We start from the raw sequence: 27,389 nt of genomic DNA on the forward strand, positions 1-27,389 counted from the left end.
ATGGTGATTATTTTAATATCAGCAGGGTTAGGGTTAGAGAACACAGGCGGAGTTGCAGCAGATAAACAAATGACTTGACATATATTGCCCTGTTTAAAATGACAGTTGTCTGATTCTGCAATTTACTATTGTTTTTTTTTTTTTTAGTTTTTTTGCATACTGTATCTTTAACATTTTCCTTTAGGCTTCCATTAGCATTGGTTCAGCACGACTGGTCTACTTTCCGTGCTTAAAGACAGATGGCTATGTTATTTTTTATATACGCTAAATGTTAAAGACTAAATAAAAAAAATAAGCCTGATTATTCAGTCAACATATCAAGTGCTGCTGTATATACTGCAATACTGTACAAAAAGCAAGAGATGAATAAATGTATGTATTGGCTTCATTCATGTCGAGTCACAGAAAATGAACAGTTTTTATCTTCAAACACATTCCTACCTTCACTGAAAGAATTGACGTGTTCTGCTTAAATATTTGGTTCCATCACACAACTCCTGTCGCACCGTCTTGTTATTGCACTTAGGTTCTTCATGTCAGCCTGCCTCGAGGAGACTGCAATAAAGCTTGGATAGAAAGAAATTGTTCCTTTATTTATTTATTTTTTTTAATTTGAGGTTTTTGCTGCAAAAACAAAACATATGTAGTCCCCAACTAAATGTTATTATTAATAATAAAAATAAGTGTTTATTAAAACATTATTTGACTCAGAATGTCATTAAAGCCCAGTTTAAATTTCATGAATTTGTAAATTATATAAACCTGAAGTTAATACACATTGCATTTTTGTCAACAATTTATATAACTATTATAATTTTTGAAATATTTTTTTTGGTTTTGTGAGGTTTTGAAACAACAGCAGTTAATATGACGACATGAGACACACACACACACACACACAGAAAGTCCAGTGTTTACATTACACAGTACAAAACCACATGTTTGAAACGATCAGCCTTCACTTCATGGACCATTGGGTGCAGTGGAAACAAAGATTAATATTGTTTTGAAGCCAAAGTGTGAGAGAAAATATGACAGGTAAAAGGTTCTGGCCTGAACTCAGTCGATGCCATGTGTTCTTTTATAGGCATCTGTTGAGCAAGAACAACCATCTCTACACCTGTGCAGCTGGGGATAAAAACACACTGACATTCACAAGAGTAGAGCAAGTGGGTCAACTGACATCAATAAGTAAACAAGCAAATACCGTTTTATCTCATATCAAACATCCAAAAAGTATAAACACACACAAAGTACTAGGGATCAAATGCTGTTCTGCCAGTTACAGTGCAGACGTTTTACAACTAATTTGACTTTCACACATACCAACCTTTCAGGCACCTTTTTAAAGTGCAAGCGTCCTTGGATGGATAATTCTGGACTAAACTTTGCCAAAGTATTTCTTTATAACATATGCAGGCTCTTGTTTTTTCCAGGATAACACTCATCAAGTCCCTCTGAGTTCAACATTTAATGTTAATTTTTTCCCCCACCTTCAATCTTTTTAATGTTTTTTTTATAGTTTCCTGTAATTAGAAAAAATCCCCATGTACAATCAGAAATAAAAGAAGAAAACAACTTACCTTAACAGCAAAAAGCATGACAGCACAGTTTAAGTTTTCATTATAAAAGAAATATATGACACCTGATTTTTTTTTTTATACATTTGTGTGAAGGAGAGTGCAAAGAGGAAATGAAAAAGTATGTCTTCGTCATAACTTGACTCACAGTAGTGGTTTACCTGTTTGTCTCTCCTACTAGATATTATAAATATTTAATTTTATTTATTGATATTTAATGATCCTATAGATCAAAACTGAGTAACAACATTTTTGCCTGAGGAAAGAAAATAAACTTGTTGTGTTTTTTAAACATCAATAACAGGTTTTCTGTAACTTTATCCTTGATGTATATAAAAAATTTTTAAACCTGTATTAAAAATTCTGTCTTTGGAGCAGACTTTGTATCTGTTATGGGGGGTGGGAGGGGGGTGATGCAGGGTTTAATGCTCGGCCCCTCTGCAGTTGAGCAATAATCCTTATGTGGGACATCTTGGGTCACAGGGAGAAGTCAGTTTCACCGCACATGGAAGCAGCATCTGTGTTGGTCTGATATCCAGGCTCTGTCTGGATATCAGACCAACACAGACACTGTTTCAGTGCTGCAGAACACCTTCGAGCTAAGTGTGTGTTCTGACATTTAAGGATCAGTACAGATAACAATCTTCTGCATCTTACTCACAGAGAGTCAATAAGAGCACATCCACGTTGGTAAAAACCACAAGGATATAATGTTGAACTGAGATCTGTTTGTCTTTGTGATTGGAATGGTGGTTTTAGGCAGATCCCATCAGGACACCCACAGGGGGCGTGGCCTGGTTGTTGGCAGTGGAGTGCTGGTAAAATGTGTCTGTGTGGTTGACGCGGAGTACAGGTGGGATGGAGGAAGACCTGATGTGTAGGATCCTGGTGTTGGTTACTTCACAGTCGATTTGCATCATCACCCGGAAATCTTTGTCCCGGATGACGCTGTCTGTAAGCACAGGAAGGGGAGAGGAAGTTTATTTAATCAGTGAGAGACAACTGAAGCTGTAGAGGACAACAGGGCTATATATATATACATATAAAAATGTGTATATTAAGTATATTTTACATTTTAAAAAATGATTAAACCTTTGTTTTTATAAGAATACATCTACAAAATCCAACCCCATCTGAAGCATCACACATCCTTATTCCACTGGACTGATCCTTGAATATGTCCTTACTTATCCTTGACACGCTCCAATTCAGACTATTGTTCAGATCAGATTGCTCCCAGAAGTCATTAGGACTGCTGAGTTCTTTCCCCACGCCACAACAAAGACAATAAAGAGACAAGATAAGAGAGCAAAGAGTACAGAGGAGCATTATTTGAGGCAGATGTGGGGGTGAAGTGGTGGGCTTTGAGAACTGGGGAAAGTATACGCAATCTTGATTACAGATGGAGTCCAGAGGTGAGTCACAGATGGGATTTCTCCACAGTACAGATAAACAAACATCCAACGAGAGCAGAACAGGCACGTTTGAGAGGACAGCGTCTGGCAGCTGTGTGGAAGAGGAAGAAAAATCTCCACATAGTCATTCTTCAGACGTGTGGCGTTTTTGTTGTTGTTGTTCTTTTGCGCAGAAAATAGGAAAATTGAAGATGTGATTATTGTTGATGAGCTTGGAAAGTTATACTGAATAAATCCCAGATTTAGTAAGTAAACAGACCTACAAAAATAATCAGGAAATGTGTGTGGAATCCACAACAAAAAAGCCATTTCTGTTCCGTTTAAAACCTTCAACATTGGTTAAATTATAGCGACTGTTTACTTTAAAACTTTTAGCTCTCTTCTCTTATGAGATGGAAGTGACACGTCCCATGTGGAACACAAATGACAGACCAAACCCTGTTGGGTTTTTGGTGCAGCTGGGGTCTCCTTTATAAAACCAGAGAGTTGTTTAAAAGCCACAGTGTTTTTTTCCATGGACACCTGTTCAACTCATCAGCTTCATCTGCTCTTTTGATGTATTTCCATGAATGTATACTTCAGGTTCAGGGGGATCAAGTCATTGTACAGACCTGATACTTCTCCCACAGAAGGACAGGTCTGTGCATGCTCACATCATTAAATGCAAAGTGTATGTAAAGCTAATGATGACTTCGCCCTCAAGTGAACTTCCTTTTTCTGCACCTGTGATTTAAACTGCACGTCTACAACTGTTTTCAACAGACATTTCTGGAAGTCTTCATCAAGGATTCATCGACTGGTCAAGCCTCAGACCTAGGCTCCTGCTGGGAAGAACACTAGAACATGTGATTTAAATAGCTACTAGAAGGACAACTGCAAAGACTTTTATATGACAAAGGTTCGATTGTTGAGTTTGGTTGTTTCTCAATCTGGACAATAACATCTGGTGTTCTCCCAGGGACAGTATTGGGACAAAAAAAAGTTTCAGATATTCTTTAACAAGCTAATTGCGCAAATTTTAATCTAATATTTGATAGGACAAAATACATATTTCTTTCCCAGAGTTAATTTACAAACCAGTAAAAGTATTTTTATTGAGTATTTTTCTAATGATGAGGAAAGCACAGCTGCGACTGGACCAGAGTATAATTACTGTAGAGCAAAAGTGAGTTGGTGTAAACCATGAATAAAAACAGGACATTACATTTTTGCGTAGCCTTTCCAACTTCTATTCATTCAGGAAGTTAATCATCAAACTTACAAAAAATTGGTGCAAGGACACGACCAACAAAAGACTGTTAAAAGTTTGAAGAAAGATCAAAAACATGTCTTTTGGTTCTAAAGGTGTAAAGGTTAACTAAATATAAGTCTGATGATTAGGTATGAAAGCCTCGGGCAGGTCAAGGTTCACGTCGTCGTCACGACGGATGGAGTTGTTATCTATCGTCTCCCAAAAGACGTAACTGCCTTTCTGATATTCATTCGTTCTACAGGCCTGAGCAGAGGAAAAGGAAGCGCACAACTTCAAACAGCAGCCTTTTGTACAGCCTGCCAAATCTACCCTTGTGCTCTGCGTGGTTTCCCGTCCCCTTCTTAACATGTTGAGATGCTCAAAGCTCAACTGAGCTGGAGGGTTCAGATGAAAGACCTAAGTCAGACTACTCTACATCTGAAAAACTCAGAGGAAGCTTCTCAGGAGGATGGAGTCTTCCAGGTTGGCTCAGAATATGAAAAGAGGTGAATATGAAATTCCAACCATACATGACAAGTTTGTGATATTGGGAAAAAGACAGATTGTCTGAGCATGCAAGAGTGTTGTGAAAAACATGAAAAAAACAAAACATTTTCTCTTCTTTTCCTCAGTCACCTTCACTCACTTACTTTCGTCCTTATCCCTGTTGTAATGTATGTATAACTGAGTGTTTTTCTTTAAAATTATTTTATTTAAACCTCAAACAGAAGCCAAGATATATGTTAAAATGTGTGCCTTTGATCTGTGACAGTGGTGAGGAAACGTCTTGGGCGATGTACGAAACATCCACATCCTCTCAATACAATTTTACATGGAAAGTTCAACTGCAAACGTACTTAAACCTACGCAGAATCCTTATATAGAAAATTCAGAATTTGTGATAGCGAGCAAAGATAAACATTTCGACACAGTACTTCATTTTAGGAGAACCATGTCATTGTTTAGCTTCGTGGAGTACGAAGGTCTGATCCCTGTCACTCAGGGGTGTTTAGCACTACCTTGAACCCCCAGTGAGAGCTGCCTGTTAGTTACTGTACAGTATACGTGCAGCAAAAGCGCAGTAAAAAATAGACTGCAGTTGATCCACCTGTAGATGATGTAATCTTGAAAACATTCCTTTGTCCAAACATGTCACATTGTCTTGATTGAGCTGCGTTCAGACTCTCAGGCTCATTAAATAAACACACCCATCAGAGCCAGCGCTCAGTCAGATCCACTCCCCGAGAGAGAACCAAGGAGGTCAAGATCGAGTAACTCTTAACAGAATCCCTGACCCGTGGACGTGCAATGAGACAGAAAGAGAGAGTTCACATCAAAGTCTCTATCTCCCCTGTTTGGTTATTGACCAAGACAGACCAAACAATCATTTCAGATTAGCAGCGTCTATCCACCTCCTCCAGATGCAAACCATTTAGCAACTGGAGAAGGAAGGCATTCCTAAGAGAGTACAGCAACTGGGAGCTGGAAAGAATTATCCCCCACTGTCGAGCAATCATGCTCCACAGAGGGGACAGTGTTTCTGCTTTTCTAGAGGTCTCACCCATCCAAATATGTACATTTGCACTTAATCACTTCAAAGTTTCAAACAAAGACGACATAAATCTTAAGTGCTACTTGAATGCTGTCATCTGTGCGACACATGGGGTTTCACAAGTAACGATGGGAGGGACCGTTGCAGGTTTTTGCATTAGTAGACAACCACAGCTATCCTTTGCTGTGTCAGCATTTCTTAACAGCACAAGGAGCAGTTATTGCCCGTGAAACTACGGAAAATCTTTTAATGTCGCCATCCTTTTCAATGGCACCAAAACGTGATCAATGTTGTTTGACCATTTGAACAATCAACTGAAAAGAAAGGTCTTGGATTTCAACATTTGCTGCTATTTCATTGAGATATCTGATTTTCACAGCCCTCAACTTCCTCTCTGACAAGACCATCCAAGAACAATGTTTACCTTCATCAATCTCAATCTTTAACACTACCCTCCCAGGCACCAACAATAAAAAGCTGTTTTGAAAGCCAAAGAGGCCTTTTTTCCACTCACTCCCTCCTCTCACAGCTCACCATCAACAAACAAAGTTTGTTCCTGTTTTTTTTTTGCCAGTGATGGTCAAGAACATGAGTCGTTTTGATAAAAATGCAGAATAACCGGAACATGCTGAGAATATTGTTCATCTCAGCTAGGCTTCTTTTCAGGTTGTAATCCGACAGGCTCTCACATGTGCAAGATTTCTTTCCACACAAATCTCTGATGACGTGCCTTAAATGCGTTACACTGATCGTCCAACAGATTTCAGGATGCGATGAGCTCACTGAAATCAACAACATGTGCAAACTCAGTGATTCACTGGAAACATTTTGGTAACAAATGTTTCAAACCACCACGTCCAAGGTTTTTGGCGTCCAAGTGTTTAAACACGATGTAATAAACTTATCGTAAAATGATTTTATTGTTTTATAAAAACATTTGATTTCTTCTCAGTAATTAGAATTAATTAATTTGTAAACTACTGATGAGACTAAATTACCAAGTAATGAACTGAATTAATTTTCATTAAAAGGTGGAGGTTCATATTACTAACACAACAATATAATTGTTAATACTTGAATTAACACCAAAAGTGGACCTGTTTATAATCATGGGGTCACACTCTTTAATAACAAATTATTAAAATATCCAAGGTGAGTGAGTTTGGCAGGACTGGACTCCTAGTGAGATCATTCTACCTTGTGGCCATTGAGTTCATTCACAATCTATTTATAGGATAAAGTACAAGGGTTGCTGTCAGAAAAAGTGACAAAAGATAAAAAATGTCTGTTTAAGACAGAGTTTTACACTTTATTTATCTAGGCGAAGACCAACAGTTGCTGCTGACATTAATGAATTAATGGAATAATTCATGGCTAGAGGGAAAGATTATTATATTATTCCATCCACACTGTATGTAAAGATTAAAACACATATGATTGTGTGAATGAATGTTTTTGCTAGTTCTGAATCCACAGCATATTTTGTTTCAACTACTGTGATACAGTACACTACTGTGACACACAGACATCCACATACACACAGAGTACCTCGTTTATGCCAAAGTAAGACTGTCTACGTTTGTTCTGAGGAAGGCAGTAAAGTAAATGGGTGACTGGTTTTCAAATTAGCTGTTCAAACCCCAGACTTCAACATGCGGCAGAGAAAACCCTGATTACCACCCACGTTGAGACGCTGTGGACAACAACTGTTCTGTGTGAGAAAAATGATGCAGTGACACAAGAATTTGTGTCACTGCTTTACAGTTTGTTAATGTCTTGTTGGTAGTCTAATTTCCTGAAGGAATACGTTATGTGCAGCAGCAGCAGTGAATTGTCACATATACTCTTAAACTCAAGCCCTTACACCAGATAAACAAGAACCAGAGTTTTAGAATCCAGGGGATTAACTTGAAGCTTAGCATGTGGGCACAATAAATATATAAAATGCATGTATACCTCATTATATGTGAACAAGAAAATAAAATGCAGTAAAAGTCCCGCTCTGTGTCCTAATTCAGTTTTCAAACCAAAACTAAGGTCAATGGGAAATAACCACATTCTATGATTGTGTCTTCAGGGCTTGCTCAAGGGCCATATTTGTTGCTGATGATACATTACCAAAATGATAAATGCAAAAGAATACAATAAGAGAGCGGAAGACATAAAAACACAGAATGGCTCTGGGTGGGGGTGAGGAAATAAAATGCATTAAAAAGAAGCCAGATGTGGAGGAAAATTTAACCAAGACATTTTTGACAGGCAGCATAACTGTTTTTCAACAGATTTAAAACAGTGAAGGGCTGTACTGATGTGTTTCAGGAGGAGCGGTGCTTCTGATTTGGCCCCCAGCTTTTATTAATTACACCCTGAATGGTGACCAAACTCCCCTGCTGTCGTGTCTGTGCTGCAGCACTTACCATTGATGTTCATGGCTGGTAAAACCACAGACATCTTGGGTGGACTTCCTTTATTGTGATTGGTGGCTGGGAGCAGGAGATGGTCCTGAAAGAAGAGAGAGTCTTTGAATGGAAAATAAAAAGCTTAAAGAGCAAAACTCAAGAGTATTAACCAATAATTTCCAAAGAAATCTTCATTTTCAAATACAACCAATTACATGCGTGACCACAACCACTACTTCAAAATGACCCTTGCCAAACCATGGTGGTGCACATTGATCTAGTTAAGATGTAATAATAATAATGTGTGAGTGTTAAGTGCAATTAAAACTGGTCCTTATGAAATCAATAAACAATAGCAGGAAATACATTTTTCTGAGCACATCCTCTCAGATGAAGCCGCAGCTGAGAGGAATGTTACTGTGCAAACACATATGTAGCACAAACAGTACCGAGCACATAGTAAAAGGACGTCGTTCAGCACCAGGAGAACACAGAATGGAACCAAGATATAATTGTGTATTTTATGTACTTGTATGTTTCAATACATCAAAGTGGTAAACTTTGGGGCAAATTCTCTTTGGTGTTTTTTTTTTAATTTAGACAATACAGTACTAAGTTTCTTGACTCAGGAATTTGTGCTGCTGCAACCGCTGCAAAATTAAGGGCAACTTTGCAATAAAAAACTCACTAGTTAGGGCATAAATCATTGGAATTTTTGTGTCCAAATTATATTTTAATGGTTGGCAACATATATTTATAGCTGCAAGTGAGACTGTTGATGTTCATTTGACAAAGTGGAATTATCTCAATTATCCCATTTTGAAACTATTGAGGGAAAACCACAGTCTTGACAAAAAAAGTAATCCTTTTTGACTGCAGTGTCAGTGTTGGTGTTTCACGTTCATCAATTAACATAAAAATGTTCATGTAATTTGTGTCATTACAGACCATAAGCCCCAGAGTCCTACCTCTGAGGGGAATAAAAGAGTGACTCTGCAGAGAAAAGCAGCAGGAAGTAGGAAAGAACACATTACTGATTATCTTGGGGGGGCGACAAATCTGTCGAGGCAACACAACTGCCGTAGCTGCCATGACAACTGGTGAATTTTTCCACGGTCATTATTGGACACAGTACACAGTGCAAGCAATCAGTGTTTCCATCACCACACCTCGAAGCTCAATTACATGAATGAAGGGTGCTAAAAACAGCACAACAGGCTAAACAAGGCTAGTATAACTGACGGACAATCATGTCTGTGGCAGAGTCAGGGTTTCCATCACTTCAGCTCATTTCATAGAGCATTATGTATTTGTTAAGGGGTTTATGTAATGTTAACCCAAGCATGACTCTGTCTGAGAGTCTAACATAATGCTGTAAGTGAACTCTACAAGGGAGGACAACAACAGACATGATGACGATGATGAACTACAAGAAATATTTTTTTGCCTGAGGGACAAAAGTGAATATTGGTAATGATTGGCTTTAAAATCTTAAAAAATTCCAAATCTAATCTGGAGCTTTGGCAGCCCCATAATAACATCATACTGTCTGGAACGCAAAGACAAAGCACACCCATGTTTGCCAATATACACACTCCCTGAAACCCAGGAAACAAAATACAGGCAAATTGGTTGACAGAGACGGCTTAATTCAGTGTGGTGAAAAACAGACTAAATAAATGTTTTTATTTGTATTTATGCATTATGCACAGACATATTTTCTATTAGGAATGTCAATTGATAATTTGAAAAATCATGATATTAATTTATCACAATTAATTGTAATAAATCAAGGTAAATTAAAATTCCTAAATGTAACAACTGATTTCTGTCTATTGCTAAAACTTGTAGAAAAACAACAGCAGGTAGAATGATAGAATTATTAATATGCAAAAATTGCAATATTTTTTACTAGAGTTGGTGAATTTCAGACATTACTTTTCATCCTTTTTGATGATCACTCTACAGTCTCTAACAATTCACTTAATATTTTTTAAATTTAAATATATTAAAGTATTCCTCTCTGTTCAAGTCAAAAATGTACATTAAAAATTCCACATTCTGGCTTTGCAATTAAATGTTTAGTTGTTACCACTGAAATATTTCCCCTTGCTAATGGTAAGATGTTCCTTTTTGATTTTTTTTTTTAAATTCACAAGAACATTTGTCGTTTGCTACCACACCAACCTGGTGAAAAGTGGAGGACAGCTACTTGACCTGTGAAGGGCCTCTGTCTCTGTGTACACCAGTGCTCCCATTGTTCCTGCTGTCACCATGCCAACTGATGCAGACTCTTGTCACTTGCTTAGTGAAAAGTGGTCCTGACCCTTGACCACATGCTGCATCAACCCGCTCCTTTTCCCTAGTGAATTTGAAAAGCGTATCCTCTCCCAGTTTGTGTTGTTAAAAACAATTTAGCCAACCTGAGCAACTCAAAAACCTAATTGAACTATCTTATACCTAAACTAACACAAAAGGTTTGTTTTTTTTTCCTGAAGTGGAATACACTCAACTGAATAAAGACTAAAAAGATCACATTGACATGTGGGCACGCCTTAAAATCTAAAACATGCTGCTGCTGATTATAAACGGGCCAGGAAGAATTGAATGGAAAAAGGTCTGAGCATCTGCTCTGAACACTGGTATTTTATTCTTTTCCCTCTCCTTCTTAAATACTTATCTTTCAGATCAAGGAACTTTGTTAAGAACAGTTAGAACAGTGTATGATTTTATTTATCTACACACACTTAGGAAATTAGTTACATTCTTATTTGATGGTGATTTGATTTTAGGAAGTTTACAGATGTCTGTAACCAGACCTGCTCCTGACATGTTAATTCACACAAAATACCTCTTTATTTGGACTGATATGCCATTTTTTTTCAAATAAAATAAAAATTCACATTACAATTAAATATGTATACTCTCCTAAAATAATTCTGTTATTCCGCTGGTGATTTGATCTTACCGTACGGAAAGACACCACGTAGAAAGTGTCACCACGTCTGTTGAGCTCATCGAAGAAGTCACTGTAGGCTTGGTGAGGTGCGTAGTACACCTGGAGTTCGTTGCCGGGGTTCCTGTTGATACGGAGAATTACTGGATTAAACATGGATATGAGGAAACTGGCATGAATGTTTCTGAGCTTAGTTTATTTAGAAAGCACAATGTTTTGACATATTCATGATAAAATCGATTTGTTTTTTTAACTGCCATTTTCCTGCATCAGTTTGTTTCTGCTTTGTTGCATTTTTCAGAAACCTTCAACATGTGATTTATGTACCAAGGAGATTCCAGGCATGAGCATTTAAGAAATATAAAACATTTGTGCTGAAGAAAAAGGCAAAAGGAATTGGTTTGGTCTGTCTTGAAAAGTTGGATTGATGAAGTGATAAAAGAAATGGAAAATTATTTGATTTTTAAAAATATAATGTCATCCAAAAGAAAATGTATCACTGATCTCGTGTCAACATCTACTGTGGTATGTGTACTGCAGCTGACCCTGGGTTGACTTGGTTCATTATGATGCAACTCGTAAAAGCGTAAAGTCAAATCTCTGATGACAGAAAAAAGAGCTATTGCTGATTCAGCAAACAGGTGCGGCATGAATCAAAGAGTCAGAAACTAATTTTCCAGCTACAACTGTTTGACCGTGTCTTAAAAACACCTCAGTGTTGTTTATGTGGAAAAAACAAAGGGCTAAAATATGATTTGGATTCTGACACTATCATTGGCTCTCACTCACTTTTCCTGAGATGTTTCTGTGTACTGGACAGTCAGAATCTGGGCGTCCTCCTTGTTCTCCGTTTTCTGTTGGAGAAAAAGAGGAAAAAATTAACTAGAATTCCTTCACAAACATCAAGTAACAATTGGGAGTGAGTGTGGGATACACAAATGGCAACATTGTTTATAGCACAAACACAAACTTCATTCAGACATTACAAGTGACCACTGCATCAAAACATCTGGACATCAGCACATATGTCCCTGTCCCAAGGTAAAGGCTACTCTGTCAAACAGAGCTCTGAAAAACAAAGTGATGTTGTATACAAGTGTTGCTTTTTCCTAATAATACGACCTGTGTTCAGTGAGCCATGATAAAACATTATGTGAAACTATATACACAGCTAAAATGAAGCTCAAAAGTGAATAATAAACACATTCACCTGTCTGTTTACAGTAAAGTGAAGAATTGGCATATGGTTAGTAGGAAGCTCTCCATTAGATTGGACTTTGTGTGACAGACAGAAAAAAAATGACGGAAAAATGGTGGCAGGGGACTCTAATCCTACAGCTTGCCTCCAAGTGTTGTGTTTACTTTCTCAGGGCTGTTGGACCAAACTCAGCCCAATAAAGAGAAATGAGAGGAGGGAGGGAAGGGGTGGGGTTAGAGAAAGGGCGAGGTGAAATTAATAGAGGTTCTTGTTTACAAAAGATCTAATAACGCTTAATGTGGGGGCTTGAACTGAATTTTATGTGAAGGTTACCTTCAAACGTTTAACACTAAACATGGTCTTTATTTTAACATGTTTTATTTACAAGGTTTTCTTCAGATTTCTTTTTTGCTTTTTAGTTATTTGTTTTTCCCCCCACTAACCTACCAAAATGGTCCTGCTGGGCTTGTGATTGCTGGTGCGACGGATTTTGGTCTGTTGTACTTCATGGCGGTGGACCCAACCTCTCAACTCGTGCACCAACCTGACAAGTAGTTAAGGGTGGTACATTTTTAGAATTTATATTCATTACATTTTAGTCAGACGTTGTTGATTTAGGACAGAGGTTCTCTTGACTCACTCCATGCACTTGGTCCTGTTAATGTGATGCCGACAGGGTGGAGGGGGTCTGAGAAAGACAGGGTCCTTCACCACCATCAGTGCCTTATCCTCAGAGCTAAAACAGAGAAGAAAAGCAAAGAGAGAAGAGTAAATGGTAAATATCATTACCGCTTATAAGAGTAAGGGGTTGTTAAAATGTTCTGACATGACTATACCAATCTGAAGAAACAATCTGGTAAAAATAATTTCCACATGTTCAGAAAATGCTTTGAATGCTCACCGAGCGCCAACAAGGCTGCCTGCCCTAAGACGGAGGTGAAACCCACAGGGAATTTGGTAAGAGGAAACAAAGAGTGCTGTAAAAAAACCTGCACGCATTCAAGGTGGCGCCAGTTACGTCTCTCTCGAATTTGATGGGTTACTAATAACATTTACTCTGACTTGACATGTGCAGAGCGGAGGCTGAACTGCACTCAATGTATGCACAAAAAGGCTGACTTAGACTGTGATGGGAAGTGCTAGGACTATGACACCATATGTCCACATGCTGCTATTAATCATGCTCATAATTATCATAAACATGCTACAGATGACTGTTTCCCCAGTGGGTGAAGCCAGGGCCTGGTATAGACATTGACAACCTAAAAGGCTTGTTTATTATTATTCAAAGTCATTGAGGGTGAGCTGCACATTGCATGACTTTCTCTTTTTACTGTAAATGAAATTTGTGAAAGAATGATTATTTTGTCTGATGTGATGATGTAGACTGTCTAGAGTCAGAACCCACCTGCAGAGCGCTTGTTAAGGAAAACGTCTGCCATCGACGTAATCCCTTCTGGGCCTCTCTGATCTGAGTCAACATGTCAACTCTGCCCCACATTTCTGTTTCTTACCATCCTGAAAATGGTTTCATGACACAAAACTTCATACCACAGACCCCCCAACTTAAGTCTTACTGAGAAGCCAAAATAACCTGCCTGCTGACACAATGTTTGTCTGTTCAGTAGAAGCCTTACATTCATCTGCACAGCTCCTGCTTCATGCCATATTTGGTGCCGTCACCCCTTTTTATACAAGCTAATGTGTTCCTTCCTACTCCCCTCTCGGGAAACCTGATCCCTGCAATGAATGTTTAACATTACCATCAGACAAAACACAGGCTGCCAACACCACACAGACACGACAAACCTCTACCAGCTTGAAAAACACAATTTTAAGGCCAGGGGGTTGTCAGTAATGTAACAAACAAGAATGTTATTTATCCAATTTTCAAATGACTGTTGAGCCTCTAATGCATTTCACCAAAGAAAAACATGAAGTCCTCCGGAAAAATAAACTGACCAGCAATAGAGAACTCGTTGTCATACATGCCGTAACTTCCCACATTGTTACTTAAAGCACAAGAACGACCCCAAGGCTTGAAGCTGTTTGAAAGGTAGACATTTGGATAGAGTCGGTAATCTGCTGGTGCATGTGTTTACATGGGGTCCAGGCACAGGTGCATCCTGGTCCGCTGACATGGAGATTTAACACAAGTACTGTAAAAGGTGTGGTGGGGATTGTGCTCATTACCTGTCTGCCATTTCTGAGGGGCTATCGCCGAGGGATTCGGGGGCCAACTCAACCTGAGTTCCTGCCTCCGAGGAGAAGCCCAGCAGGTGTCTGCCGCTGTGCGGCACAGGGAGAACATGCTTGGAGCCCGGACCACCCTGAAACAAACTGATGAAGACACAAAGACCGGGTAAGAAGAGAACAGACAGGTGAGGTGATACTTAGTAGAGCGGAAAACAACTGAAGAGAAGAATCTGATACTGGATTGAAATGACCACAGATTCCCCTGCGGCACACATCCTGTTGACAGGAGGTCTTGTTGTTTTTGTCAAGAAGCAGAATCTGATCTGATAATATCTCTACTGCATAAACAAAAGAGTGCAAGGGCACAGACTATTTTATTGCATCGGGTTGCATTTTATATTTCAAAGATCTTACCACAAAAACTAGCATTTTTTTTTACATTCCATCAGAAAGCTCAGATTCAAAGAACATGGAGCAGAGTGAAGAGAAAAACACATACATATATAGAGGTTTGCTGTTTTGTTTGAATGTATCTCCTTTCAAGCAAACTCATTCATGTTTAAACCTAGGTGGAAAAACTAAAAAGAAAACATTTGTAGCTTTTGTAGCTTTAGGTGATCACACAGTATCAAAGCGAAAATAAAGAATATATTATATTATTGTCGAAAAAAACATTTTTTACCAAGGTACAACAGAATCTGTTCAGAATCTGCAGACACAAGAGCAAAGGTTGCAGGAACAATTAAAAGAAAAGAAAGATCCCAGTTCTGTATCGGGCTCAAATAAAACTGTGTAGTCATACATTCTGTATCATTATCAACATTACAAAACAGATAAAAGAGATAAAAAAACACCACAGATTGTATACCTCTGACTGTCTGCTGGTTCAAGGTTGTTACCTCTGCTGAGGAGGTTATGTTTTTGGTTAGTTTCTCTCTTGTTTGTTAGCTTCATAAATAAATCAAGGATAGCTTCTCATGGAGGTTTCAGCGGGTATTCTTCATGGCCCAAGGAGGAATTATTAGATTTTGCTAGTAGTCTGGATCTGGATGTGGGTCCAAGTTCTCAATGTAGATTCTTTTTTTAAATCATTTGTTAAACTTGAGAAATATTGGCGTGTATTTACACTGTGGGAACCGAGCAGTCATCGTGGAAGATAAAGTTCTTTTTAACAACAGTGAAATAAGTTTCAAACATAAGGTAGAGTGAACTATTGGTAAAATTTCCCAGACAGAAGCAGATGTAAAATAGGTTTGTCATATTGTTTTTGTATTTCCATGTTGAGACTGAGCAGTGGTTGTGATAAAGGTAATGTAAGTAAGAAGAGGTTCTGTGAGAAAGTGAAATAATGTTTACAATGAATTTATTTTATACTGTTTTCAATAGACTTTCTTTGTGCAGATTTGTAAATAAGGGCTATGATTCCCAGAATGACTCACAGGGCTTCCCACTTGTTTTCCTCCAGTTAACCAATACCTTTTGTTTTCAAAATGTGTTGCTGTTTGTAATCTTCCTGTATCTTTAACCGCAGTATCTGACTTTTAAGACACTTTTAAGTTCAGATGACTTGAATCCTCACAGACGTTCACTCATACTCACTCACCTTGTTGGTCCAACGTTAAGCACGATGAAGACCAAAACTGCCATGAGACAAACAGCTCTTCTCTTGGGGGCTGTTGCCTTCAGCACTGTGTTCTACAGGACAAGGAAAACATAAAATGACTTAAAAGGTATAAACTGCAGGTATTGTGAAAGCATTAGCGAAGCTGCGGGCCGTAGACTCTCACCTCACCCAGGATACCCTCCAGCTGTCTTTTGAGGTTCCCATTCTCACACTTGAGTGCCTCGTTCTCAGACAACGCCGCTTTCAGGCGAGTTTCCAGTGACAGCAGATATTCTTTCTTCTTCTTCCGAGACAAGGATGCTGACTCGCGGTTCTTAATCATGCGCTGCTGTCTCTGGGATAACTTGGACTGTGGCAAGAGAAGAAGAAAAAGAAAAAAAGAAACAATAACATTTCACATCATCCATTTCACCTTTAATGTGACACCAATCCAAACAGGAATGGAGCTAAAATGTGTGAACACAGTATAATCACTCTTGCAACAACTGTGCATAAACATTAGTTTTACTGGCATGACATAGAACATAGATGTACTTGTTCTAATAAATCATTATCTGTTGGTTGTCAAACAATACAATGTTAAAATAAATAAATATCAGTCATTTACTCATCTGTAAACGATGTCTGTATGACAAATGCATAAAGAAACACTTTCACTTTTGTGACATTCAAAACACAGTTGATAAGAAAATATTAAATTAGAGCTTCATCAGAAATCATCCCTATGACTGCGTTTGACGCCCCTTACAACAACAGATGCTTTATTTGTTTGAAATGTTCTGAAGGGTCTTTTCATCTTTATGCACAACAGGACTTAAAGCTAGTATTTTGAACATTGAAGTGGGAGCAGGAGATCAGGCTTCTGCTTTAAAATATTTACACCCACATCCTGTGAAAGGTCAAGAGGTCTCTCATCAGTCCCTGTTACATCCATGAAAAGGGACATATTTATGCCGCATGTCACTCTTTGAGAAATGCGTTTACAGTAAAGACATATAAACACTGGAGATGTATGTCCAAAGAAAGTCTGCTCTTACTTGCAGTGTTTGGCCTTGCATGCTTAAGTTCATCTGAAAATAAATAGATGATATCTTACATTTTTCACATCTACTCTTGTCTAGACTTTTAGCTCAGAGCTTTATATAAAACCCCAGAGCACCAGCACTGCAGACAACAATGTCTGGCCTTTTGTGTTAACCCTGGACACAGAACCCAGATGACTACCCTCCAAGGCAGGAAGACAAGACAGACTATATACAGTATCTTCTATGAGTGACCTCTACCAGCCACACCACATAGCAAGGCAGGATTCCCAGAGGAACCACATATTTGCGCCTCCAAGGGGCAGTCTGATGCAGCAGATCTGCTGTTAACACAAGAATTTCCCCAGTGTGGGATCAATAAAGTTCATAAAATAAAACATAGCATCAGGAATTCAAAGCTCAAGCTTCAAAGGCACATTATTGAGGTGGTCATGTGACCTTTATGTTTCACTGATCAAATTCAGAGCTTCATAAACCTGAAACAATCTAAATGTAAGCAGGTTCATTAATGCTCCAACCTTTAAGTGCAAAATTGTTATAAATAATTGCCGTGTTTTTGTATCTATTTTGGGTCTTTGCTTGAACTCTTTCTCTTTGCCATTTAAAGTACTTCCTGTGATCACTTTGTGGTACAGGAAATATTTTACCCTTGGTTTCATCGTGTCACTTAGAGTTAATGTGAAAAGGTTGTAGTGAAATGTAAACACACTGATTGATGAAAACATCACTAGCACTTGATTACAAAGTTCCAAAGAACACCAAGAAAAAAATCCCAAGTTAATGTCATGGATCCTCTGGGAGCCGTCCTTGTTTTGGGGTTTCGGAGATACACATGTCTACTAGGGTCATCTGGGTCACAGCCCTAAATGCAACACCAAACAGCTTACAATTTCACATTTCAAGTTACAAAAGAAAGAAATAGGTAGCAGTTATTATCCAAACTCCTTAATTGTTCATTTGGTTCTGGGTTAATTTTCTGCAGATTTTTACAACAGCCTCTCCATGGAGTGAGCTTTAAGGTCCTCAGCCATTAACCCCACGGGTTACTTAGTTATTTGGATCTTTTTTCCCCTGTCTCCTGAGAAACTACTCAGTCTCCCAGACCTAATCTGGGAACTGTGCCACTAGTTTGAGCCTGGGAACGCAGCAAGTAAGCAGTTACCAGGCAGTGGAGAAAAGAGAGAACTCTACAGCGGCATCACAAAGAGACTGATGTGAGTATTGCTTTAAAAAAAAACAAAAAAAAATCACGGCAGCATTTCTCAGAGACACGTTCATTAATGGACGAACCCTGGTTCAAACTCAAACTAGGTGTTGGTGGGAATGTAAACATGGAAAAACACCAAGGCGTCCACAAACCCTGGCCCGCTAAGGTGGAAATAGAGAGTTTGGAGCTCAAAAAGCTATTAATGAGAGCCCTGTATTTACAAGTAAACAAAAAATAAACTCCTCTTGATTGAGCAACAGAATACTTACAGGGCCCTAGATGTTGTTTTATTTTCATTTGGCATCTTAATGGTTGCCTAAAGAGGGGGTATGTGTCAAGCCTTTAACGTGTTTAAATGACTGAGGCTTCATTTAACACTAAACTGCCAAATTTGTTCCCTGATTTTACTGTAGTTCTTGAAACTCCTGTAACTGTAACATGTCCTTCACAGCTAATAAAACTGCAAACCAAGGAGCCAACACTCTCTTAAACATGTGTATGTTAACATTTGTCGATTACATATATCTATGTGCTATGTGTAAGATACAGTACATATTACAAAATAATATTGTAATACCATTTTCCCATCAACTTCTAGACTAATTTCTATTCAGGGGACCAGTTTTTATCTGAACTGCTTACGTGAGCTGCCCTGTTAATCCTGCTATCCTGCCGATGGGAGCATTTCATAAGGCCTACAATTCCGAACTGGATACTGGCCTATTTCTCAATCCCTGTCAGTGCAGCAGCCAATTACATTAAAGTGGCCAAATCCCTGATGGCTGTTTACAGCTGTCACAAAAAATGCTACCCTCCACAACACCTGTGCAAAGCATGTAATCGTTAGCAGCCGTTAAACGCCCAGGCTCATACAGACTATCTATAGACATGTATAGTACATGCAGTACTGTTAGGTAAATGGACATGAACAGATACACTATAGACACAATTTGCAGCCGCACCTGACACATGTATGCCATCCATTACATGATCCGGACAGACATCCACTGTGCCGTGGCTAAACCACAGGGAGGTTATAATGTGACTGCAGCTGCACCAGCATACATGTTCACACGGCATGAATTGGCTCAAAAGTCAGTCGGTGGGTTGCGTAAAAAACATAAAGAGGAATTTAAATCACACCATCACTCCTGCATGAATAGCATGAGCACATACATTTACAATTACACAAGAAAAAAAAAAACTGCCCTTTTAAAAGGTTGAAAAGCAGCTCAAAACATGGATTTTGAGCAATTCCTCCATTCATATGCAGCATTGTGAAGTTTACAGACATGGTGTGATTACATTAATGGGTCAGAGACATATTAGTTTTGGCCTCTGGTGTTTTGAATTCCTTGAAACTGCTGTACAGCTTTGGCACGAACTGCACTTCTCCAGACTTGATTATGCCCATGATATTTGGATCTGTTCTTCTTCTTTTCAGCCAACTGTTTTTAAAGCCAAGGGTCAGCAATTACCAATTAAAAACATTTGTGCAATTTCATTGGGGATTAGTCATTTTAAAAATGGTGGTCAAGTTTAGTGACAAGCAACTTTGGAGGACTCCTGTCACCATCCTGACAGCAGGTTACAGTATATATACTCTGTATTTGTTAATGAAAAAATATTTGTTAATAGATCATTTTAATCAGGCATTTATTATTAACAATTGTTGAATGTATTCTAAAGTTCAGTCTCCAGTTGTGGCCATAAAAAATCACTGTGATTTGGTAGACATTTTTGTAAAAAGAGACAAATGATTTACTGTGCTATAAAGGGCAATGCATATAATAAATGGTGCATACTGCACAGTATATGCAACTTCCCTCCCAAAATAGTCTACTGGAGCTTGACAGGCTGCGTATGTATTAAAAAAAAAAAAAAAAGAAGGTTGGAATGAAAACATCTTTCTCAACTTTTTAAAGGTCAGACGAGAGCAGACCATTAGAAACTATGGAGCTGGAGAGACCAAAACCTGAAACAACACGCTCAAGTTACTGAGCATCTCCCAGGCTACACAGCAGAGAAAAACAGTTTCACAGGAGGAGCAGACATTTGCAGATGATTAAAGGAACAAAGAATACAACAATATCACACTGTATTGACCTTAGAACTTGAAGGACTACTTCACAAAAAAACAGGATTTTTTTTTTAGCTGGGCCAAGTCTAGTTAAATTAACATTCCCATGCGGTAGTTTAACAGCTGTCATTTAAGTGCATGAGGAAGAGAATAGCAGAAGGTCAGAGAACTATGTGTGCTTGTTGTTTCTGTCCACTGCAGCTGTCTTGACATCACTCCTAACTGCAACACACAGATGGATCTGTCATCCGCACACAGACTCATGACCTTCTGCAGCACATGACCACTGTTCACACAGTCTGGACTAACAAGTCTGTCTATGCAATAAAGAACCGCCAGTAAAATCAATGCAGACAGTAATAATATCTACAATAATAATCTGTCAACAGCATGTTGCCCTATTGTTCTATTACAATGATTTATTGAATATTAGTAATTGTTTTTCACAACTTGCTCCTCTGAGCGAACAAACACTTTATAAAAATACAATAAAATCAAAAATCTGTTGCTTGCTTATTGACTGAACCCTTATATAAAAGCCAAAAAAACAACAACAAATAACTGAAATAATATGCAGTTTTTCTTACACATAATGATTAGCATAAAGGAATTTGAATACAAAACAATTGACCTTATTAAATAATTATGTAGTGAAGAGGGAGTTAAGGTTAAACAAGATACAGTATGACTGTGGCAATGAGTTTGTTTCAATACGTGCGTACAGTAGATTGCTCAGGGCATTTAATAATCCTTTCTGCATGTAAATGCACAAACACAAGTCCTTACAGGACCACACTGCACAAACACAACAGGTGAGGGTGTGATTTGTCCCTGTGAATATGATAACTGACTTCAAAGGTTAAAAGGACAAGAGGAGAACAGGCAGATATACTGTTCCTCTAAGTCAGTAATCCCCATCCACTGTGGCCATGATACAGTAGTGTGCCACAAGAGAATGTTAGGTGTACCGTGGAAGATCAACAGCCAAGGAAAACAAGGAAAAGCTTAAAGTGATTCTTCTTCTTCTTCTAATTATCCAAGGTTTAAACACATTTCAAAACATCACATTTTCAAAATGTTCCAACAAGTGGATCAATTTAAAACAATTAGCTTGTTTGTATTTAAAATTCTGGGATTTGCTTATGAGCTACTCTGTGGTTAAACTAGCTATGTTCTGACCAATTTTTCCCTTGTTTTGCAAACTTCAGCCTCACTGTTTCTAAATTGTTTATATCTATTAAATTATATATTTTTTACATCTTTTACTTTTACCCTCTTCCTTCTGTTAACAAAAGCCTGGTCATACAGTTATGCATGTGTCAAAGAAATTAAGCATAATGTAGCATTTTAACAATTTAAAAATGTAAAAAAGAATCTGTTGCCCATCTTGTACCAAATGTAGGTAATGTCCAAATTTTTGTGTTTACCTTAACTGATGAGAAAATATTTGAAAACATGTTCTATTTATTTTCTAAAAGTTTGAGTGTTTTACTTAAAAGTACAAATAAGAACATGTGTTTGACAAAATGTCAAAATTCCATACAAACACTAGAAAATGTTTTTTTCCCCACACATCAGTTTTCATTCAAATATAAACACAACTAATACATCTGTTATATCTTGAGTATGTGATTATCCAGCAGAAAAACAAAAGGAACTCACGTCATCATCCGATGATGGTGTTCGTAGTGTGACAGACATCACTGGTGGGGCAGCGACAGGGACAGAAACAGGGACAGGCCTGTCCTGACTCAGTGTTGGTAGGGTGACCACATTGTTCTTGATGGCGTGGGGCGTCTGAATCTGCAGCACTTGACTTGGCTGAGACAGCACTATAGGACGACCTGACACAGGCAGAAAACACATTAGAACTATCTAATCGTGGAATGAGCAAAACTATCATCACACCGTAATCCACTGATTACTACTGTGATTACTGCTGTCTTTTAGCCTAACCTGCTGTTTACGAGCCAATCCTCATCCCATATTTTCCACTTTCTCTGACAAAAACACTAAGACTTTGATTAAGCTGTGTCAGCATCATGTTGAGAGAGCCACCAGCTGCAGACGCTACAGTTCAGTGCCTTGAATGGTCATCAGCTTTGGTGACCTCAATTAACCCTTTGTCTTTTAGGAGCCTTTTTAATTTTAATGTACAGGTGGAGAGGATGTTTAACATGTTGACCTGTGCACATGAATGCATAAACATGCACATATGGAGAGGGGTAAATGTAACTAGAACAGAAACAGAAACTTGCAAAATATTTGAACATAAAATTATATTCTGTGTATATGTAGGAAACGTATTTACAAGGTTTTAATAGTATTGCACAATTTAGGCCCTTAGTTTCCCACAGTCTGTTCTACACAGTTTGGCTTTTCATAGCGACTGACATCTTTGTTGGTCAGGCTTTGTGAAGAACTCTTCAGTGAGTGTTTCTGACTCCTCACGACTCTCTGGTGTGTTGTTCTCAGTCATCAGCTGTGGATACTGGGCAAATCCTCGAAACCTACTGAAACTGCTAACACTGACCAGGCCTGGATAACAATGCCTTTATACATCTGCCATCTTGGCTTTTACCAGAGAGAAAGAAGAACCAAGTTCAAACTCAAGTCAAGAGAGGTCACATGCTCCACCCTCAGGGTTTTCAGGCAATGACTCAACTATTTACACTGGCAGAGGTGCTGCTGATGTAACAAACAAGGGAAAAAAAGGACCACAGTGATAAATCGCAGTGATGCAGACTTTGATGTATTAAACCCACAGGAGGTCGTGATTAAAGCCTGACCTAACTTTTGATCATAAACCTAAAATTAAATAAAGACATATTAATGACTATTAATGCATTTTTAACTATTCTAAAATGTGTCCATGTTGTCTATTAGTAAAACTGAGCAAATACTATTTAGGTTAGAACGCCCTCTGCTGGTAAAAATGACTGCTCGAGTAAAAGTGTCAATCTTAAATAATTAAAACTCTAAACCGCCCTAAGACTGCATAAGACAAAAAAGATGAATAAGTCAAACATTAATTACGCTGCTTACTAATATGTTGAACTCAAAAACAGCAATCTATGATTCACGACAAGGTTGGATCACGTTGCAGTGTAAACTCTGACCTGGTGGGGGCGCTGGCTGAATGTTCACAGGAGCCGGTTTGACCACAGGCAGCACAGTGGTCTGCAGGGGCTGGATGATGAAGGTCTTGGCCTGCAGAGAAGCCGTTGGAGGTGCCAGTGGCACAGCTGTGATCAGCGGTTTGGGCTGGATTAAAACTTTGGGTCCGACATGGATGGGCCTCTTTACAGGCTGAGATGGTTTGGCTGGTGAACAGAAAGCCAGATGGAAAAAAAGAGAAAGCATTACTTTTTTAAAATAAGACTTGTGTGTGGAATGCTTGTTTCAAGGTGTCTTTATTTGTCATTGTATTTGCATACAACTTTGCATAACTTTTTTTTAAGGCTGATGAGTGTTGCTAGTTTACCTCGTGTGTTCTGGCTGGTCCTCTTTGGAGCTATCTTAGATGGTGAAGATATCTCAGAAAAGCCACTGGACTCGGAGCAGACCGACAAAGGGGAAGTCTGCGACTGTAGTAACAGAGCTTCATCCTGTACAGAGATTTAGATATTTCTAGAGTGGGTTTCTATATTGTTTATTTCAGGCAGTTAGCACTGTTGTTTTTAAATGAACAGGATTCAACATCTTTAAAAAAAAGGCAAAAAGCAACCTTGAATTTAGACAGGTCGATTATGTAAGCAGTAAAATGTGTGCAAACAACATGAGGGTTGAAAAAAAAAGTGCAACCTTTAGCCTTATTTTGACACACTGTGAAAACATCTGCCTGCTAAATTATGCTAATGTGGCTAAAGTTGTCAGCACCTCATGTTTAATGAGGGGAAAGGCCCAGCTTTGACTGACAACAAATTATTAGTTTGACAAGGTGTTTAGGATTTTATTAGTAAGGGCTCTGGGTGTAGGTGTGTGAAGTGTGTGTGTGTGTGTACACACACAGAGCAGCTGTCAATGTTTAAACACCACCTGGATAGAGGAGACAGTATTTGTTCTAAAGATGCACTGAGGTGGATGCAATCTGTATGTAAATACCCACAAATAATTGCAAAGGTAAAATTTAAATTGGAAATGCAAGTCAAACAACCAAACCACAGGGGGACATAGACAGTCAAGGTAGTGACTCACGTGTAAAGAATAAGGAGAAAGAGGTTCCACTGAGGCAGGAGATGGGACAGAGCTCAGAGTGTGGGCAGGTGACAGAGAGTCCACACTCACCTCACCATCTGGTAACACAAAGACAAAGACACATACCAGGATAAACCACCATGGCAACACATGGCAGGAGAAACAGTCCTGACATTGCAACACTTTCTAATGACTTTCACAAAGAGTATTCATTATGGTAATGTAACATCTACTCAAGAAAAAATATGTAATTTTATTATAGTACATTTTTGACATAATACAACTTATGTCAAAGATGTAAAAAGAATCTTTGACATAAGTTACTTTTCCTTCTTGTTTTTATTAAAATGTCACTTTTTCTTTTCTGAATAAATGCAATACACTTTAAGGATTTATTTTTGTATTTTATTGAGTGGCAAGGTCTCAAGGTCCTAACAATGTTGCTTTATGACACTGTTCTCATGCTGCATGACAGTTCTCGAGGTAGAAAAGTCCAAGGAAACACGTGATTACGTTTCACTGTAGAGTTTTTACAGGGATAGTTGGACAATGGAACTCAGCTCAACTCGGCTTAATGTTGTTTACATTTAACCAGACAAGGGAGAGATTTGGGCGTAGGGATAAACATTCATAGTTGAGGGTGTTTGTTTATGTGTCAGGTTGACAAAGGGTGACATTCTGAGGTTTCGCATTTTTAAACTTCATCAGCATTATGTTACATTAGATTTGTTTAAACTTGATTTTCATCACAATAACTGCCTGAGGATGCAAAAAAGACATTCAAATATTGTAACAATAGAGCAGCAGACATTATGACTTGTGGTGGTCATATCAGGTATTTACAGGGTGTCCTGGGCTTATGACGTCCTTTTTTGTTTTGTTGTTGCGTTGCCATCTCCCATGAATTTGTTAAGAAAAAATCTTGTTGCATTATTCCGACATAGGGCATTCAAACAAATTATGTACAGGAACTAGTCGATGTGGAGTGGACAAATACATCGTCACTCAGCGCTATACGCATCACATTTGCCGGTTGGTGAGTGGCATAGGTACTTACGTACAGCATGATATTGCCAAATTTCATTTTAGTAAAAAATAATTACCAGGGTATAATTTAATAAATAAGTTACTTGTGTTACTTTATACACAGTCTTATGTACAAACGGCTGTTAGTCATTTGATCAAATGATGCAAAATTAAGGGGAAAAACTGAATTGCAGTATAAAAAATTGCGAAAGTTTGTCAACATACCTGTGCAGGTGCTGCTCGTGTCCACATCACTCCATGGAGCGATATCAATATCAAAGTTTAAATCTGGACCCTCATTGGCCTGAGAAAACACCGGCCCAATTCAACACACACAGACACATAGTTGCTGTTAAGTAAAATATTCATAGTTTACGATGCTTAAATGAGTATAAATGTAGCAAAAACTGATACCATTTATTAAAGCGTTTAAACAAACTGGACAAATACAAAATCCATCTAACAAATCTTAATATTTTACTGACTTTGATTAAAATGCATTTTGTATCTATATTCCAGTCCTTTTAAATTTCCTGTTACACCAATTCCATGTTACTTACATAATAAGCATTCTGTAAGGCTTCAAGCAGCTCATCTGCATCTCCGAGGTTGTCCAACTCATCGAACAGGCTTATGTCTGTTTCACAACCCGAACATGATACACAGATTTAGTTCATCCATATCACGCTTTACATGAATTTACATGGGTTTAGAAAAAAGTAATTCCAAAGTGAATTTTCATTAAACAAAAAAAAAACAAAAAAAAAAAAACTTTAAAACAAAAAACATGACACTGGTTTGACTACAGTTTGTGGAATCAGTAAGGTCTGCCTCTGACTGAAATATTAAAACTGCTTTATTATTCAGCCACAATCAACTTTCTCCTCTCTGGTGTGTATTAACCATTATTATTTTATAATAAGAGTAAAATACTTTGTTTTTGCAATAAAACATACAAGTGACTACTTCAACCAAAACTTAGAGTTTGTGGGAGGTATTTTGAAATATAAACCTTATTTGCTTCAAGGATGTTAGAATTAATACCTAAACACAATTTACTGACTTGTAGCTAAACGTTATATGCTTGTTAAGTTAGATAGTTATGACAAGGAGTAAAAAAGCTTAAACTGCGATTTAATAAAAAATAGTTTTTTTTTTTTTTATAATTTTCACCATTTTCAGGTGCTTGGGAAATAAAAATAAAATTTGCTTAATAATATAGTCGGTATACTTCACTACTATTGAGTACATGATCACAAGTTAAATTTATGTAATAAATTGGACAAAAACCATATGAAGTAAAAATATTAACAATACCTTTTTAAAAGCTTTATTTCCTAAAGCTGAAGCGTTTGTTTACCTGTTTCAGAAGGTTACATCACTTACTAACTGCTAATGCTAATAGGCTACAACGCACGAAAACACTCTCGCCACATTACTTTTATACAGGTGTATGGTCCAGAAAAATACACATTAACATTTTTTATTAAGGGCGATATAATAACGTATATTAAACACTTAATAAATTGCCACTTTAAAGCTGCTTTTGTTATGTTTCTAGAACATGTATTTAACCGACACTTACCCCACTCTCCCCCCTGGTCGATGGAGATGTTTCCTGTTTCACCGTCCATCATTGTGTATTGATGCGGGTTTTCCATGTCTAACGTTAAAGCCGATGACAT

General features: G+C 38.0%; 1 protein-coding gene across 1 annotated transcript; it reads right to left on the reverse strand.

The window, feature by feature from the left end:
• Positions 1–128: 128 nt before the first annotated feature.
• Positions 129–27,389, reverse strand: atf6 (activating transcription factor 6). The gene is made up of 16 exons (XM_008336458.3): positions 27,290–27,389; positions 26,265–26,341; positions 25,930–26,008; positions 24,679–24,776; positions 23,966–24,089; positions 23,601–23,804; positions 22,144–22,325; positions 16,315–16,500; positions 16,131–16,222; positions 14,525–14,671; positions 12,972–13,067; positions 12,779–12,875; positions 11,923–11,987; positions 11,146–11,257; positions 8,196–8,280; positions 129–2,532 (listed from the first exon to the last, which is right to left on the reverse strand). The coding sequence occupies exons 1-16, from the start codon at positions 27,387–27,389 to the stop codon at positions 2,336–2,338; spliced, it is 1,941 nt and encodes a 646-aa protein (XP_008334680.1). The 3' UTR covers positions 129–2,335.

Source organism: Cynoglossus semilaevis, chromosome 2, assembly GCF_000523025.1.
Source record: "Cynoglossus semilaevis isolate Cse_v1.0 chromosome 2, Cse_v1.0, whole genome shotgun sequence".
Classification (NCBI taxonomy): domain Eukaryota; kingdom Metazoa; phylum Chordata; class Actinopteri; order Pleuronectiformes; family Cynoglossidae; genus Cynoglossus; species Cynoglossus semilaevis.

What these genes read in the sequence shown, in the direction of transcription:
- atf6 (XM_008336458.3), bottom strand. Translation starts at nt 27,389, where the DNA reads ATGTCATCGGCTTTAACGTTAGACATGGAAAACCCGCATCAATACACA. An exon ending in GACCAGCCAGAACACACGAG is followed by an intron (nt 23,805 to 23,965) that starts GTAAACTAGCAA and finishes TCTGTTCACCAG; the next exon opens with CCAAACCATCTCAGCCTGTA. An exon ending in ACAGAAACATCTCAGGAAAA is followed by an intron (nt 11,258 to 11,922) that starts GTGAGTGAGAGC and finishes CCGTATCAACAG; the next exon opens with GAACCCCGGCAACGAACTCC.